Here is a 15,489-nt window from a genome sequence, read left to right as displayed (position 1 = left end):
ATATATATATATACATATATATATGCATATATATATATATACATACATATGTATATATATTTGTCTGTATGTTTGTATATATATATGTGTGTGTGTGTGTGTGTGTGTGTGTGTGTGTATATATATATATATATATATATATATATATATATATATATATATATATACATCAACCCCGGTGTGTAACTAGCACTTATTTTATCGATGTCGAAGAGATTAAAAGCAATGTGAACTCAGAACGCAAAGATGGACAAAATATTGCTAAGCATTTTGTCTGGCCTGCTAACAATTCTGCCAGCTCCTCACCTTGGTGCCTTACAAATAATCCCATTTTCTTATAATAGTCCTTACAAAATAAAATCCAATTTGTACAAAAGATCTTTTCTTCAAGTTCCATTTCAACATAAGATTCTTTCTTACCAATATAATCTCAATCTAACAATAGATTCTTACCTTACTCACATGTTTACAATCGTTTCTTTGGTACTTACACATAAAATCATTTTTCCACAATAGATTTTTATTTTAGTCTTTACAAATATTACTTCCATTTTTTTTTTTTAGGATATGTTTTTATTTAAAACTAAAAATGTTCCCAAACTTTTTGTATAATTTGTATTTGCTTTTAACATATTAACATATTTTTTCACTTTAAATCTGCTTTCTCACACTTTTATTGAATCTAATCCTTATCTTGTTTGCATTCCTTTGTCTCTGATGATGATTCAGTATGTGTCTAAACAGTTAAATGCCAAACGATTCTCATAGATTCTTCAAAATATAAATAGATATGTAACTACTTCCTCTCGTTTTTATCTGAATATCATATAGGGAGTGCTCCAAGTCTCACCGTCTTTAGTAAATTGCATCAATAAAAATAGACATTACCTTTAAAAATCTCCCTCTAAACAAAAATACAGTCTATGTCACAAAAGAAGCCGTAAGTTTGTTTAAAAATATTTTCTATTGAAATAAAACTCCACTGACAACAGCAATAGAATATATAATTAGATTTTCTGACTACGTCACTATGACATCATACTGGCCTAGTTTTTTGGTAATTCTCATAATGATTAACAAAAGCAAATAAATACACCGTAGTAGTTGCTACGTTTTGGTCATTTAAATCCTGATCATAACTTTCCTCTCAAATGCATCAACTGAAAAGAGCAGTTCTTGACCTAAAAAACTTTAAATTATTTTCTGTTTGTTGCTATAAACAGGTTTTTTTTATTTATTTATTTGTATTGTCTTTTTTTTAAAGTATTTTCCTCCACCACATTCTCTCTTCAACCCACTTTTAGGCTGTATGTTAAAATTTTATCTTTTATCTATGATTAGACTGTGGCCATGCTGGGGTATCACCTTGGAGGGTTTAGTTGAACAAATTAACCCCACTGCTTATTGGGTTTTTTTTTTTTTTTAATCAGTAGTTATTGTGTCAGTCTCTTTTACCAAACGACCACAAAGTTATGGGGATGTAAACAAACCATCACAGGCTGTCAAACAGTGGTGAAGGACAAATACCAACACACACACACACACACATATATATATGTACATATATATAAAGGGCTTCCCCACAATTTCTGTCTCCCAAGTTCACTTACAAGGCATTGGTTCAGCCTGGGTCTATAGCTGAAGACAGAGTCCAAGGTGCCACACAGTGGGACTGAACCCAAAGCAAGCTTCTTAACCATACAAACATGCCTTTTTTTTTTTTACTTGTAATTTTTTTTTTCTTAGGTAATTTTTGTCTTTTTTAGTGAGTGGGTAGGAACAGTTGAACGTCAAAGGAAGGAAAGAGTACTGGGGTTTGTTCAGAGCTTGATAAATGGGAAGACACAGTAGAGTGATGAGAGACATGTGGGCTTAGATGAAAGTGGTTGGCTGTTTCCATGGAACAGTGGCCATTGTAGTAGCAATAGTAGAATAGGCGAAATAAGGAAACAGCAAATCTGTAAGCTAGATGAATGTGTTGGTGAATGAGTTTCAGCTAATTGGCTGAACACCTTTGTTTTAGATGTGTGTTATCTAGGAATGTTTGAGTATCGGGCAGCAAGGCCTGCTCCGATATAGGTCTTAATATCTCAGTTTTGCTTTCTAGGGAATAAGCAACTGATTGGATTCAAAGTAGTTCCTGGCTCTGATTTGTAAAGCTAGTTAGTCTTTGTGATGAATGAGAGATTTTGAGGACTGGTATTTCTAGCAAGCTACTTTGAAGGTTTTGTGTTGTAGTTTAAAATTAACCCTTTAGTGTTTAAACCAGCCATATCCGGCCCAAATATTCTACGACATATTCAAACTGGCGATATCTAGCTTCTCACACTTAACCTACATTGACATTCTAAAAATAAACCATCACATCATTGAAATCTCAAAGCTGTAAGATAATGCATGATTAATTAAAAACAATTTGAGTGAAAAAGTATTACATTTAACAGAGTAATCTGAACACTAAAGGGTTAAAGTGGGTGTGCTAGAAGATATAAGCAAGGATTTTGTCTTTGTGCTGAAGAAGATCAGTGTCGTGCCTTCACTGGCAAATGCTATTTTTGAGTTCTCTGTTCATGGAAGCTTCTAGCAGAGTGGTATCATACTTAGGAGTGCTAGAGGTGATGCAGCTATAGGAGGAAGAGTGTTGGGGGCATAACCAAATCTTGGGGCACATCAGAGTGTGCGATCTTGACAGGAAGAGATGATGTATTGATGAAACCCATAGACAGCTAACTTATCTGGGAGATTTTTATGTTAGGCTCAGTCAAATACTTTACTGATGACAAATGCAATGACATTTCTGTCTTATGTTGAACTTCTCGGGGGCAAAAGACCACTAATAAGACATCAAGAGCAAGCCCTTAGATGTGATTTTTATGAAAGCTGGACTGATGGAGACTGAGAAGAAAGGAAAACTTGAGATGGTTGTTAACTACTGTTTTGTGAAAATGATAGGCTTGTTGCAGACAGAATCAGAGAAGCTGTCCTTTTTGTAGGATGAGAGATAAACTGTAATTTGTTCCCATTGAATTAGTAAATTATTTCTCATTATGGATAAACAGGCACAGACATGGCTGTGTGATTAAGAAGCTCACCTTGTAACCACTGTACCTTGGGCGAGTGTCTCCTAATGTCTTGCAAGTAAATTTGGTTGACAGAGACGACTGTATGGAAACCTGTCATATATATTTGTGTTGCCCCTCCCACACACACTTTCCACCTCTTGATGAGTGTTGGTTTGTTTACATTCCATGTAATTTAACAGTTAAGCAAAAAAAAGAATGATAGAATAAGTATCAGATTTTTTTAGAAAATAAGTCCTGGGGGTCAGTTTGTTCAGCTAAACTTGTGGCTCTTGGTTCCAACTTCTTGTCCATGACAAAAACCACAGACTACAGCATACACATGATCACAAAAACACAAATTTCTCAACTTGCAATGTAAACACAGCAATGTTACTCAGCACTCTGCCTCAGGAAGGTCTCTGGTAGCTTTCACTGTGCACACAACCATGGGAACTTTTTGACTCTTTTTACCTGTTTCAGTCATTTGACTGCAGCCATGCTGGAGCACCGCCTTTAGTCGAGCAAATCGACCCCAGGACTTATTCTTTGTAAGCCTAGTACTTATTCTATCGGTCTCTTTTTGCCGAATCACTAAGTTACAGGGACGTAAACACACCAGCATCGGTTGTCAAGCAATGTTGGGGGAACAAACACAGACACACAAACATATACACACACATACATATATATATACACATATATATGACAGGCTTCTTTCGGTTTCCGTCTACCAAATCCACTCACAAGGCTTTGGTCAGCCCGAGGCTATAGTAGGAGACACTTGCCCAAGGTGCCACGCAGTGGGACTGAACCCGGAAGCATGTGGTTGGTAAGCAAGCTACTTACCACAAAGCCACTCTGGGAATTTTTTGATACCACCTCGTAAGCTAATCTAAGAAAAAATTGCTGAAAGGGTAACAAAAATAGAAACTAGTCATTGCTTAAAATTTACATTTTTACTGTTCTCTATTATTGTTTTTTCTTTTTCATTTCATTTAAAGACAACCATAAATTCTTTTACCATTGTATTTAATATCCATTGATAGAGAGGTGGCACGTAAAAAGCACCATTCGAGTGTAGTTGATGCCAGTGCCACCTGACTGGCACCCGTGCTGGTGGCACATAAAGTGCCCCATTCAAGCATGGCTGATGCCAGTGCCGCCTGATTGGCACGTAAAAAGCACCATTCGAGCGTGGCTGATGCCAGTGCCACCTGACTGGCATCCATGCCGGTGACACATGAAAAACACCATTCAAGCATGGCCAATGCCAGTGTCACATGACTGGCACCCATGCCAGTGGCACGTAAAAGCCACCCATTACACTCTTTGTCAAGTGGTTGGTGTTAGGAAGGGCATCCAGCTGTAGAAACCTTGCCAAATCAGATTGAAGCCTAGTGCAGCCTCCCAGACCTCCAGTTTTCAGTCAAACCGTCCAACCCATGCTAGCATGGAAAGCAGATGTTAAACAATGACGACGATGATGATGAGTGGATTTTGAAATTCTCTTTCTTTTCTTACTATTGTTTATTGGAATGTCATTTTGTAATGCATAGCTGGAAGTACTCACTCTACTCTTTTAAACATCTTTTCGTCTTGCAAAAACTTCTTACAAGTCCACCATTCGCCCCTGCATTGACTACTGTTGTCACATATGGGCAGGTGCCCCTGCGGATTGCTTAACTCTGTTGGACCACATTCAATACCGTATTTGTAATGCTATTGGTCCTGATCTTTCTTCTAAATTGGATTCACTCTCTTATCGTTGTCATGTGGCTTTCTTGTCTCTTTTCTATAAGCATTTTCATGGACATTGTTCAGCTGAGCTCTCTTCTCTGGTTTCTAGTTTAAGAACTTATCAGTGATCAATTAGACTTGCATCCATTTCTCATCAGTATACTGTGCAACCTCCCAAGTGTCGTAAAGCACTTTACAGTACCAGTTTCTTCCCTCACATCTCTGAACTTTGGAATTCCCTTCCACAGTCTTGTTTTCCTCTTCAATATAACCTCCTGTCCTTTAAGTCTAATGTACATCGTCACCTATTGACTTCTGTCTAGCGCCCATTTTATTCTAGTAGCTCTTACGTTTTCAGTGGTCTAAGGACCTTGTAACGAGTGAATGCTTAAAAAAATAAGAAGAAAAAAAAAAAAAAAAAAAAAAAAAAAAAAACAGCCATATCCGGCCCAAAATATTCTACCTGTTTTACATTCAAATTGACTGGATCCAGCTTCTCACACCTAACCTACAACGCCATGCTAAAAATAAACAATCTCAACTTTGAAATTTTGAAGCTACATGATAATGCATGATTAATTTAAATCAACATGAATGATAAGCATTACACTTGACAAAATAATTTGAAAACTAAATGGTTAAGCATAACACTTTATTTTATGTTATTCCATTCTACTCAACTTGTAAAAATAAGTTGTACCCATATTTCAAAGAGCTGGCCTTGTCACATTCTATGTTACAATGGAATAAAACAGGAGCCACTAGATTTGAATAATAGAATCCATCCATTTTTATCCGTTTTAGTTATAAGAGTTAACTAATATTATGACATTTTCTTACAACCAGATGCCCTTCCTGTCACTTACCCTTACTTGTTTTTCAAGTTAAGTATCTCTTACATCACACATTTTCAAAGGCACGAAACCAGCAGACAATTTGTTGACATGAAAAATAGTACTTCGCCACTTGTAACTTATGGTTTTCACAGAAGTGCAAATGTAAACAGATGCACATGCACACACACTCTCTCTCTCTCTCTCTCTCTCTCTCTCTCTCTCTCTCTCTCTCTCTCCCCCCCTCTCTCTCTCTCTTACACATGTACATCATCATCATCATCATTTAGTGTCTGCTTTCCATGCTGGCATAGGTTAGACTGTTTGACTGGAACTGGTAAGCTGGAGAGCTGCACTGAGTTCCAGTCTGGTTTGGCATGGTTTCTATGGCTGGATGCCCTTCCTAACACCAACTACTCTTAGAGTGTAATGGGTGCTTTATACATGCCACCAGCACGGGTGCCAGTTACATGACCTCGGCAACATCTTCGATTTCACTTGGCTTGATGAGTCATCTCAAGCACAGCATATCACCAAGGGTCTCGGTCACTTGTCATTGCGTCTGTGAGGTCCAATATTCGAAGATCATGCTTCACCACCTTATCCACCTCGTCCACATACAAGTTGATATGGCCTAAAATCAAAAACAAAAGCACATAAGATTGATATCTTTCATCTTGTTTAATTAATTGGACTGTGGCCATGCTGGGGTACCACCTTCAAGGATTTTAGCTGAACAAATCAAAACCCAGTACTTATTTTTTAAAGTTTAGTATTTATTTTGTCAGTCTCATTTGCCAAACCACTAAATTACAGGGATGTAAACAAACCAACACCAGTTGTCAAGTGGGGTAGGACAAAGAAAGGTACATGTACACGCTCATACCTACACATATACGACAGTCTTTCACATAGTTTCTGTCTACCAAATTCACTCACAAAGCATTGATTGACCCAGAGTTACAGAAGGTATTTGCCAAAGGTGCCATGCAATGAGACTGAACCCAAAACCATATGGTTGCAAAGCTTCTTAACCACACAGCCATGCCTGCACCTGTATGTTAATTTATTTATTCAATGTAGAGCAGTGGTTCCCAAAGTGGGTGGTATTGCTCCCCTGGGGTGGTGGAAAGTTCGAAGGGGGCGTTGAAGTGGGGTTATAATGGGGTAGCAATTCATGTAAAAATCAGGGCGATTCATGTAAAAACAACAAAATAATGGGTTCATTAGGTTAAGTTTTATTTGTGAAATATAGTTGCTTTGAATTTGCTTCAGAAACAGGTCTATGTTTGTGATGGTTAGTTGGGATGGAGGTGTTAGGAATGGGGCCTGGGTGTCAAGGGGGCAGCAGCCCAAAAAAGTTTGGGAACCACTGATGTAGAACTTCAGAAAACCTAGGCAATGGATTAGTGGACCCATGAAAACATTGGACCTTGCAGTGTGTGTTCTGCGATCAAATCCTACCATAGCCTGCTTAGGTGGTAGGCTTGATCCATTGCCCAGTTTAACGCAACCACCTGGCATCTTGGATGCATGTTTAACAGAGCCCACTGTATTGCAAACATTTGGATCAGTTTGAAGATACTTTCCTCCTTCTCTCCCTCTCCCTCTCCCCAGTCTCAGAGACTCTGTAAAATCCTGGACACTGTCTTTCTTCCTGGCTGAAATAATTTAAATAAAATATGGGAAACAACTCAGACATGTTTCAGACATATTACACCTCTTCAACAATGCATAGACTTTGCCAGAGTAGTGACAAAAAATTCACTTAGTAATTGTAAAACATTGTTCCTTATATAAATGTGGAATATTATGGGGGCATGGAAATTAGCATTTTTCTTTTCTTTCTTTTTTACAATCACTAAGAAAAATTACTTAGGAATATCTCCAAAAAAAAACAATAGTTAAGGTAATATTAACACATTTAATGCAAGGAGCATCAAGTGCAATTTGCTAATCTGTCTATTAATTGTACTCATTCCACCACTGAAATAGTAAAATCTTAGCCATTGTTTTCTGCTTTTTCTGGCATCACTGAATAGATTAAACCAAATACATTAGTCCTTGCCAATTACACTATCTCACACTCACTGCATACATTAATGTATGTCAGAGTTTGGTTAATATCAACATTCCATGGTAGCACAGCTTGGTAATTTAGGTGTCATTTAATTAAATATTTTTGTTGCTAACTAGGTCATAACTGCTGTGTCGCTTTGGGATGGTTTGAGGGGAAATTGATTTTATAAATAAATCATATTTTAGAGATTCTATGTTAAATCTAATTCATTTAATTTTGATGTCTTCCAAAAATAAATTCTATATACATTTTTAACTTCTACTTCTGATAACAACATCATTTATATTCATACTTTTTTTTTTTTCCATATTGGCATTAATTGTTTGGGTCTGTTCAAGTATATCATCTTGGCACTTTTTGCAGTCACTAGCAATCATGGGTTCAGTCCCATTGTGTGGCGCCTTGGGTAGGTGTCTTCTACTATAGCCCCATGCTAACCAAAACTTTGTGAGTGGATTCAGTAGACAGACACTGAAAAAAGCCCATTGTGTGTGTGTGTGTGTGTGTTTGTGTCTCCTTGTCTTGACATCACATGATTGTTGTAAATGGCTGTCAGTCATTTCCAATATTCTGTGAAAACATGCTGGCCATGGGGAAATATTTTGCCTTACTTGGAAATATGTGAAGTTTGACAATAGGAAGAACATCCAGCTGTAGAAAACCCTCCACAATAAACTCAGTCTAACCCATGCAAGCATGGAAAAATAGTAGTTAAAATGATGATGATGATCATCATCATCATAAAGGTCGGTGTCCTGAGATCAGTCTTCACTACTTCTTCCCATATTTGTGTAAAGTGCAACTATTCTTGGAATGTTTACTTCTTCAGTTTAGAAATTATTTTGATTAGTAAAACCCAACAAAAAGTGGGCAGGGAACTTGTCATGAGGAGTAGAAAATTTAATGTTATTTTGATTGTTGATTTCCGTTACAAAAAAAACAAAAAAAATTAATAGATTTTATTCGTAACACTTTTTAAATTTATTTTTGCAGCTTTTAAATTGGAGAAACACGAAGTTTATAGAAGAAAGTTTCTACAATGAATTTTATGCTGATGGCATTAAAAAGAGTAATAAGAGAAAGAAAAAGCCAGCATCAGGATTTTATTTAAGCAACAAAACTGAGAGTTTGCCTCTATCTGAATTAAAATCCAACTACAGTCTTTCAGTGTATGTGGAGCCTTTCAACAATAGCTTAATTGATATATCCAACTTTAGCCAATATTCCTCAAATGTATTTATTCCCAAAGACTATAAATGTATATTTCCTTCGCAGCTTTCATCGGCTGAACAAATGGTGTCGCCGACTAAAAATAATTTTGTGCAATCATTGCCTAGCTCTAAAACTTCTTACCTAATGATGGCTTTTCCATTTTCTAACACACCGAAACAAACTATGGCATTGAATAAAGGAAGTTGTCTCTGTCCTTTAAAGCCAGCAATTGATAATGCAGTAGTTAACTCTTCAGTTGACCTCTTCACCAGAAGTCCAAGCAATGCAAATAAGACACCCCCCAAAAAACAAAATACTGGTGGACCATCTGAGGAACAGTTGATTTTAATGAAAGAAAAATTAATAACAATTGTAAGTATTTGCCTGGCTGCAAAACTTTACTGAATTCTTATGATGTTTTCTCTCTCATCAGTTCTGTTTTCTACAATAGTAAAGTGGCAATTTTGTGTGTGTGTTCCCTTGTCTTGACATCTTGTAATGATTGTAAACAAATATCCTTGTCATCATACAAGTAAGTTTGTTAACCCCATAACATTGGTTGACATAAATTTATGTGCACTGTGTACTCATTTTGTATCAGATGATGAAAATATACATAGCCCTATCTGCTGTGGTTTTGTACTTGTTTGTATATCTGCTATCACACACGGAATCGATAATAGAGGTCACTGTGCAAATTTCAAGGAATCTGATAGGTTTGTTAGATTCTTCATGTAAATATTTTCAACTCGGTTCGAGACTTCATCACCATAATAGTATAAAAGCAGCAGTTTTGGTGGTTACACCACCATTTCCACTATGGCTTCCTATCAAATTCGTATGTGTTCAGCAAATTCTTCTGGTTCTTCGCAGAATTTACAGTCGCATCCAGCTACACCAATGGTGACAGCTTACATAAATAAACAGTACATGCTTTAAAGCGGTTGACATAAATATACGCATGAACCGTTGTCGTACACTAATTGTTGATCTCATTCAAGATGATTACTATCAGTGTAACCTAGTTGCCTGATAAAAAAAACCGTCATCATGGGGTTAATTTCCAGTCTTTCATGCAAAACATACCTGGCCATGGGAAAATATTATCTTGCTTGGGAACCGGTGAGGGTTGACAACAGGAAGGGCATCCAGCTGTAAAATAAGTCTGCCTCAACAAATCTCATCTGACCCATGCCAGTATGAAAAGTGGATAGTAAATGATGATGAATGTTTGGGGTAACCACAGTTCCACTCAGTGTGATTGATGTTAAAACTCTATAATTGTGAGGTAGATTTGTTAATCATGCAGCCATATTACACTCAATTGACTTAATTCTGCTTTGCAAAGCAATTAATTAATTCACTACTTGTAATTTACTGTTTTACATCTGTCATTATAGTGTTACATATTCCCAAACTGGCCTTTTATGGGATGGTTCTGCAAATAATGATAATCTCAAGGTGATTTCTACAAGTATTTTTAGAATTAAATGTACACAATAAAAAAAAAAAATTATTTGTAATTATTGTTAAACTGTTTTGCATTATTTCTCCTTTTAGTGGGAAAATATTTGTAATGTCAATAGTTTTTATTTCATTCATATCATCAATGTCATCATAAGTTCACTTTCCATGCTGGCATAGGTTGGACGGTTTGACAAGATCCAATGGCCACAGGGCTGCTCCAACGTTAGTTTTGACATACTTTCTACGGCTGGATGTCCTCCTTAATGCCAACCACTTTACAGTGTGTACTGGGTGCTTTTTTCATGGCACTAGTGATGTTGCAAAGTAACATACAATAATATAAACTGATTAAAGTCCTTTGGAGTGTATTTGAGAAGGGAAGGTAGCTTTATGTCAGGTGTTGAGAGGCTGGAGTAGAATAGTGGGAGAAGCACACATGTCTTGCTATCAGGAAAATATGTGGTTACCCTTGATTATGTAAGGATGGGAGTGACTGGGAAGAAGATAAAGATGGGGGTGACAAAATGCCAAATAGAGCTCTCCAGTACAAGGAGGTAAGTATAAGAGAAAAATACAGACAATGGATCAGGAGGGAGAGGGGGTTAATTTCATAAGTGTCTAAGAGGAGAATAACAGATGTGGGTAGAGATGAATGTAATTCTGTGGTAAACAAGGGCAGAGGTGGTGTTGCTCGGAAAGATATATATATATAGATAGAACATATCACTGTAAAAAGAAATGCCCAAAAGCCAGATCAACCGAGTCATGCAGGATTCTGGAAGGGTGTAGAATAGTGTGTGTGTGATTGTAAGGTTAAGGTATCAATAAGACATCAGTTCAAACCCAGGTAAATATTCAGCCTTTATGTTATACTTCTATCTGTTCTAGTTCAGTGCTCCACAACCAGTATGCTGCAGTACACTGGTGTTCCACAAGATGATGCTAGGTGTGTCACAGTGTAACCTCAATATAATTTTTTTCTTTATACTGTTAGTTATATTTTTAGTTCTGGCGTGCAGCCGAATTTTGAAAATAATATAAATGTACTGCAAATGGAAAAAGGTTGCAAAGCACTGTTCTAGTTGACTGACAAAATGAGCAAAAATAGTTTTACTTCCTACGCTGTGGTTGAGTGATTAACCATAGAAAGGGCATCTGGCTATAAAAAGACTAGCTTCAGAAAATTATGTCATCCCATCCATGGAAGCCTTGGAAAATAGATGTAAATCAGATACATAAAAGCACAGACGTGGGTGTGTGGTTAAGAAGTTAAGTTCCACTATGTACAGCTATGTGCATATATCATCTTCTACAGCCCTGAGCTGATCGAGTTGTGCATGTATGTGTATGTATTATCCTCTTCCTCCTCGTCCTCTTCATTTAAAATCCGTTTTCTATGCAGGCTTGGGTTGGACGGTTTGACTGGAGCTACTACCAACTCCATTGTCTGTTCTGGCATGATTTCTACAGCTGGATGCCCTTCTTAATGCCAACCACTTTACAGAGTGTGCTGGGTGCTTTTTATGTGGCACCAGCACCAATGCTTTTGATGTAGTACCAGCAACAAGCATATGTTTCTAAATCTATAATATCACCTACTATGTCTATATATAGATATAATGTGTGTGTTTGTGTTACTTTTTTTATTGACATCACACAAGGAGTTTTAATCACTAATCTTCCATAAAAGCATGTCTGGCCATGAGGAAATACTACTTTGTTTGGAAACAGGAAAGGCCATAGAAAATCTACCTCAGTGAACTGTCTGATCCATGCAAGCATGGAAAAGTAGGCATTAAAATGATGACTGTGTGTGTATGTAAAAAGACAAAATTTTCCATAATATTGAGAGAGAAAAAAAAAATTTTTTTTTTTTTTTTTAAGAAACAATAGAAATTAACATTTTATTTCTGATGAAATATTCATTGAGCAAGGTTTGGTTATCAGGGTTCTTTTTTTATTTTATTTTTCCACTACTCTTAAATACAAACTTGGGTTCTACCAATGATCATGCTTGTTATTGAATATAACTATTAATCTGAGATCTTTTCTGCTTTTTTTTTGTTTTTTCTTTGCTTTCTTTCATTATCACCAGTCAGTACATCACCTCATTCTCTGCAATACATGGTGATTTTTGATAAGTTTGTATGGCAAGGGAGTGGAGATGGGAGATCTGATGTTTCCATCATCTGAGAGAGAGAGAGAGAGAAAATTTCACTTCTGAGTGATAATCCTTAAATGTCAGATTCCTCTTATTTCTGCAGCATAAAAAAAAAAATCAGTAATTTTTGCAGCCACACAGAGGAGCACCAAATTCTTTAGATTCTGTGTGGGGTTAGGTTTTTTTTTTTTTCTTTTTCTTTCTTTTTGTACTACTAAAAATGTGAAAGCACATGGTTTAGTAGTGGTTAAGATGTTGCAATCACAATCATCAGGTCATAGTTTTGATTCCAAGACCAAGGCAGTCCAGTCTACTCTGCTGCAGTCAATAAATTCTAGCAATAACTGGAAATTTAACTCTGCAACAACAGATTGGTGCTTCCCTCATTTATATGCTGTGAAAATCAGGTTAAACTCTGGCTTCATGAGTCCTTCAGCTTATGATAGGTCTAAGTAAATCACCAGTTGTACACATACATATATTGTATAATTGAGCTGTTGGGTAAATGCCTAATGGCTGTTAAAAATGCTTTTTTTTTTTGTAGTTCACTGGAAAACAAAAACGGTGATGACCCCCTTATTATTGTCAACGCAGCAAGCTAATAGATTTGTTACCACGACAAACAAAATGCTGAACAGCATTTCTATTTTCTTTACTTCCTGAGATCAAATTCCACAGAGACTGACTTTGCCGTTCATCCTATTGGGGTCATCATCATCAATTAACATCCGTTGTCCATGCTGCTATGGAGTGGACAGTTTTACAAAGGCTGGAAAGCTGCACTAGACTCCAGCATGGTTTTCTACAGCTGGATGCCCTTCCTAAGGCCAACCACTCCAAGAATGTAATGGGTGCTTTTACATGACACCGGTATCCACCTCAACTGTGATTTCACTTGGCTTGATGGGTCTTCTTCTCAAGCACAACATAATGCCAAAGGTCTCAGTCATTCAACATTGCCCCCGTGAGGCCCAACACTTGAAAGGTGCTTTCCCCATGCCACATCGATGAAATTTACTAGCCCCCACCCCTAAAATTGCTGGTGTTGTGCCTATAGATGGAAGGATTATTATTATTATTATTATTAACCCTTTAGCATTTAACCTGGCCATGTCTGGCCCAAATATGCTATCTGTTTTATGTTCTAACTAACCAGATCCAACCTATCACATACTCTTCAATGCTATTCTAAAAATATACAATTACATCATCAGAATTTCAAAGCTACAAAATAATCCACAAATAATTAAAAACAATGTGAATGAAAAGACATTACATTTGAAAGAAGAATTTGAATGCTAAAAGGTTGAGGTGGTAAGCTGGCAGAACTATTAGTATATCAAGCAAAATGCTTTGAGTATTTTGTCTGTCTTCACATTCTGAGTTCAAATTCCACTGAGGTTGACTTTGCCTTTCATCCTTTTGGAGTCAATAAACTAAGTCCAAGTTGATCACTGGGTCAATATAATTGACTTACCCCTCCCCCAATATTGCTGGCCTTGTGCCAAAATTTAAAATCATTATTATTATTCCTTTCTAACACAGTGTAGGTAAAAGTGCACCGGAGTCTTTAGTCATCTGTCAAGTCACAACAAGAACCTCAGACAGATAATACTTCCCTTAAGATGTGTGCTGTACCCAATTAAGCTGCTTTTTGCAAGACATCAATCTTGCATGGGATTTCCAGTTGCCTTAAGAAGTCTTGAAGTTTCAATGGGACTGAGGGAGAGAGCCAGTTGATTAGATCAATCCCAGTACACAACTGGTACTTAATTTATGAACCCCGAAAGAATGAAAGGCAAAGTTGACCTCGGCAGAATTTGAACTCAGAATGTAAAGACAGACGAAATACCGCTAAGCATTTCGTCCGGCACACTAACTTTTCTGCTAGCTCGCTGCTTTTTTACTGTACAATATTGAAAATTTACGAGAGTTATTGTTATAAACTGTTTTGTTTTTAATCAATGAAAAATACTTGCCTTGCCAACTAGCTTTTTCAAGGTTTTAAGCCATTCATAGTGGTATTACAATAGTCTTAATTTGAATTTCAGCTACATGTTACTGAATGAACAATAACAACACGTAATAAACCAACTGACCAACCAACCTCTCTTTATATGGATTACATGATTGTTCTGGAACTAGGGATCAAACTTGGATGCCAGTTGGCAGAATTTCAGATCCAGTTGGTAAAATAATGATTCCAAGCTCAGAACCTCGAGCTGATGAAGAAAGGAGAGAATTTCAACAGAATCATGTCCAATACTTCCAAGATGAGGAAACAGTTTGCAAAGTTATCATTATTAATCTAATTAGGTCCGAACACTCTAAGCTATTGAGTACCCTTGTGTAACTAAATTGTCTTTTAATTTCCAGGTACCACAATTTTTCAAGAAACCACATGATTATCGAATCTATCATCCAGATGTGGTATTTGTCAATAACTTCTGGGGAAGGAAAATCACCCGCAAGTAAGTTGACTGCTTTACACACACGCATGTTCTAAAATGTTTAAAAACTCTTAGCTAACACATTTCTCTTCTTCACCCAAAGATAAGGATCTCTTGACTAGAACCTTGGTCTGTTTGTTATAAGAACTTATACTGACTCTGTATTGTTATTGTAAAACATCTGGGGTTTATATACCTTGTTATCATGCATGCACAAACACTCTCTCTCTCTCTCTCTCTCTTTCTCTCTCTCTCTCTCTCTCTCTCTCTCTCTCTGCTGGACATCATCATCATCATCATCATCATCGTTTAACGTCCGCTTTCCATGCTAGCATGGGTTGGACGATTTGACTGAGGACTGGTGAAACCGGATGGCAACACCAGGCTCCAGTCTGATTTGGCAGAGTTTCTACAGCTGGATGCCCTTCCTAACGCCAACCACTCAGAGAGTGTAGTGGGTGCTTTTACGTGTCACCCGCACGAAAAC

General features: G+C 37.0%; 1 protein-coding gene across 1 annotated transcript in view; it reads left to right on the top strand.

Annotated features, from left to right (window-relative positions):
* LOC106871490 (uncharacterized) overlaps positions 1 to 15,489 on the top strand; it is a 56,797-nt gene that overhangs the window by 7,749 nt on the left and 33,559 nt on the right. The window contains exons 2-3 of the mRNA XM_052971006.1: positions 8,706 to 9,296; positions 14,929 to 15,023. Of these exons, the coding sequence (XP_052826966.1) occupies positions 8,706 to 9,296; positions 14,929 to 15,023 (686 nt within the window). The remainder of the gene's footprint in view (positions 1 to 8,705; positions 9,297 to 14,928; positions 15,024 to 15,489) is intronic.

The sequence above is a fragment of the Octopus bimaculoides genome, chromosome 1, assembly GCF_001194135.2.
Source record: "Octopus bimaculoides isolate UCB-OBI-ISO-001 chromosome 1, ASM119413v2, whole genome shotgun sequence".
NCBI classification, from domain to species: Eukaryota; Metazoa; Mollusca; class Cephalopoda; order Octopoda; family Octopodidae; genus Octopus; species Octopus bimaculoides.
The sequence above is the reverse complement of the archived record's forward strand: the minus strand, read 5'-3'. Positions and strand labels throughout refer to the sequence as shown.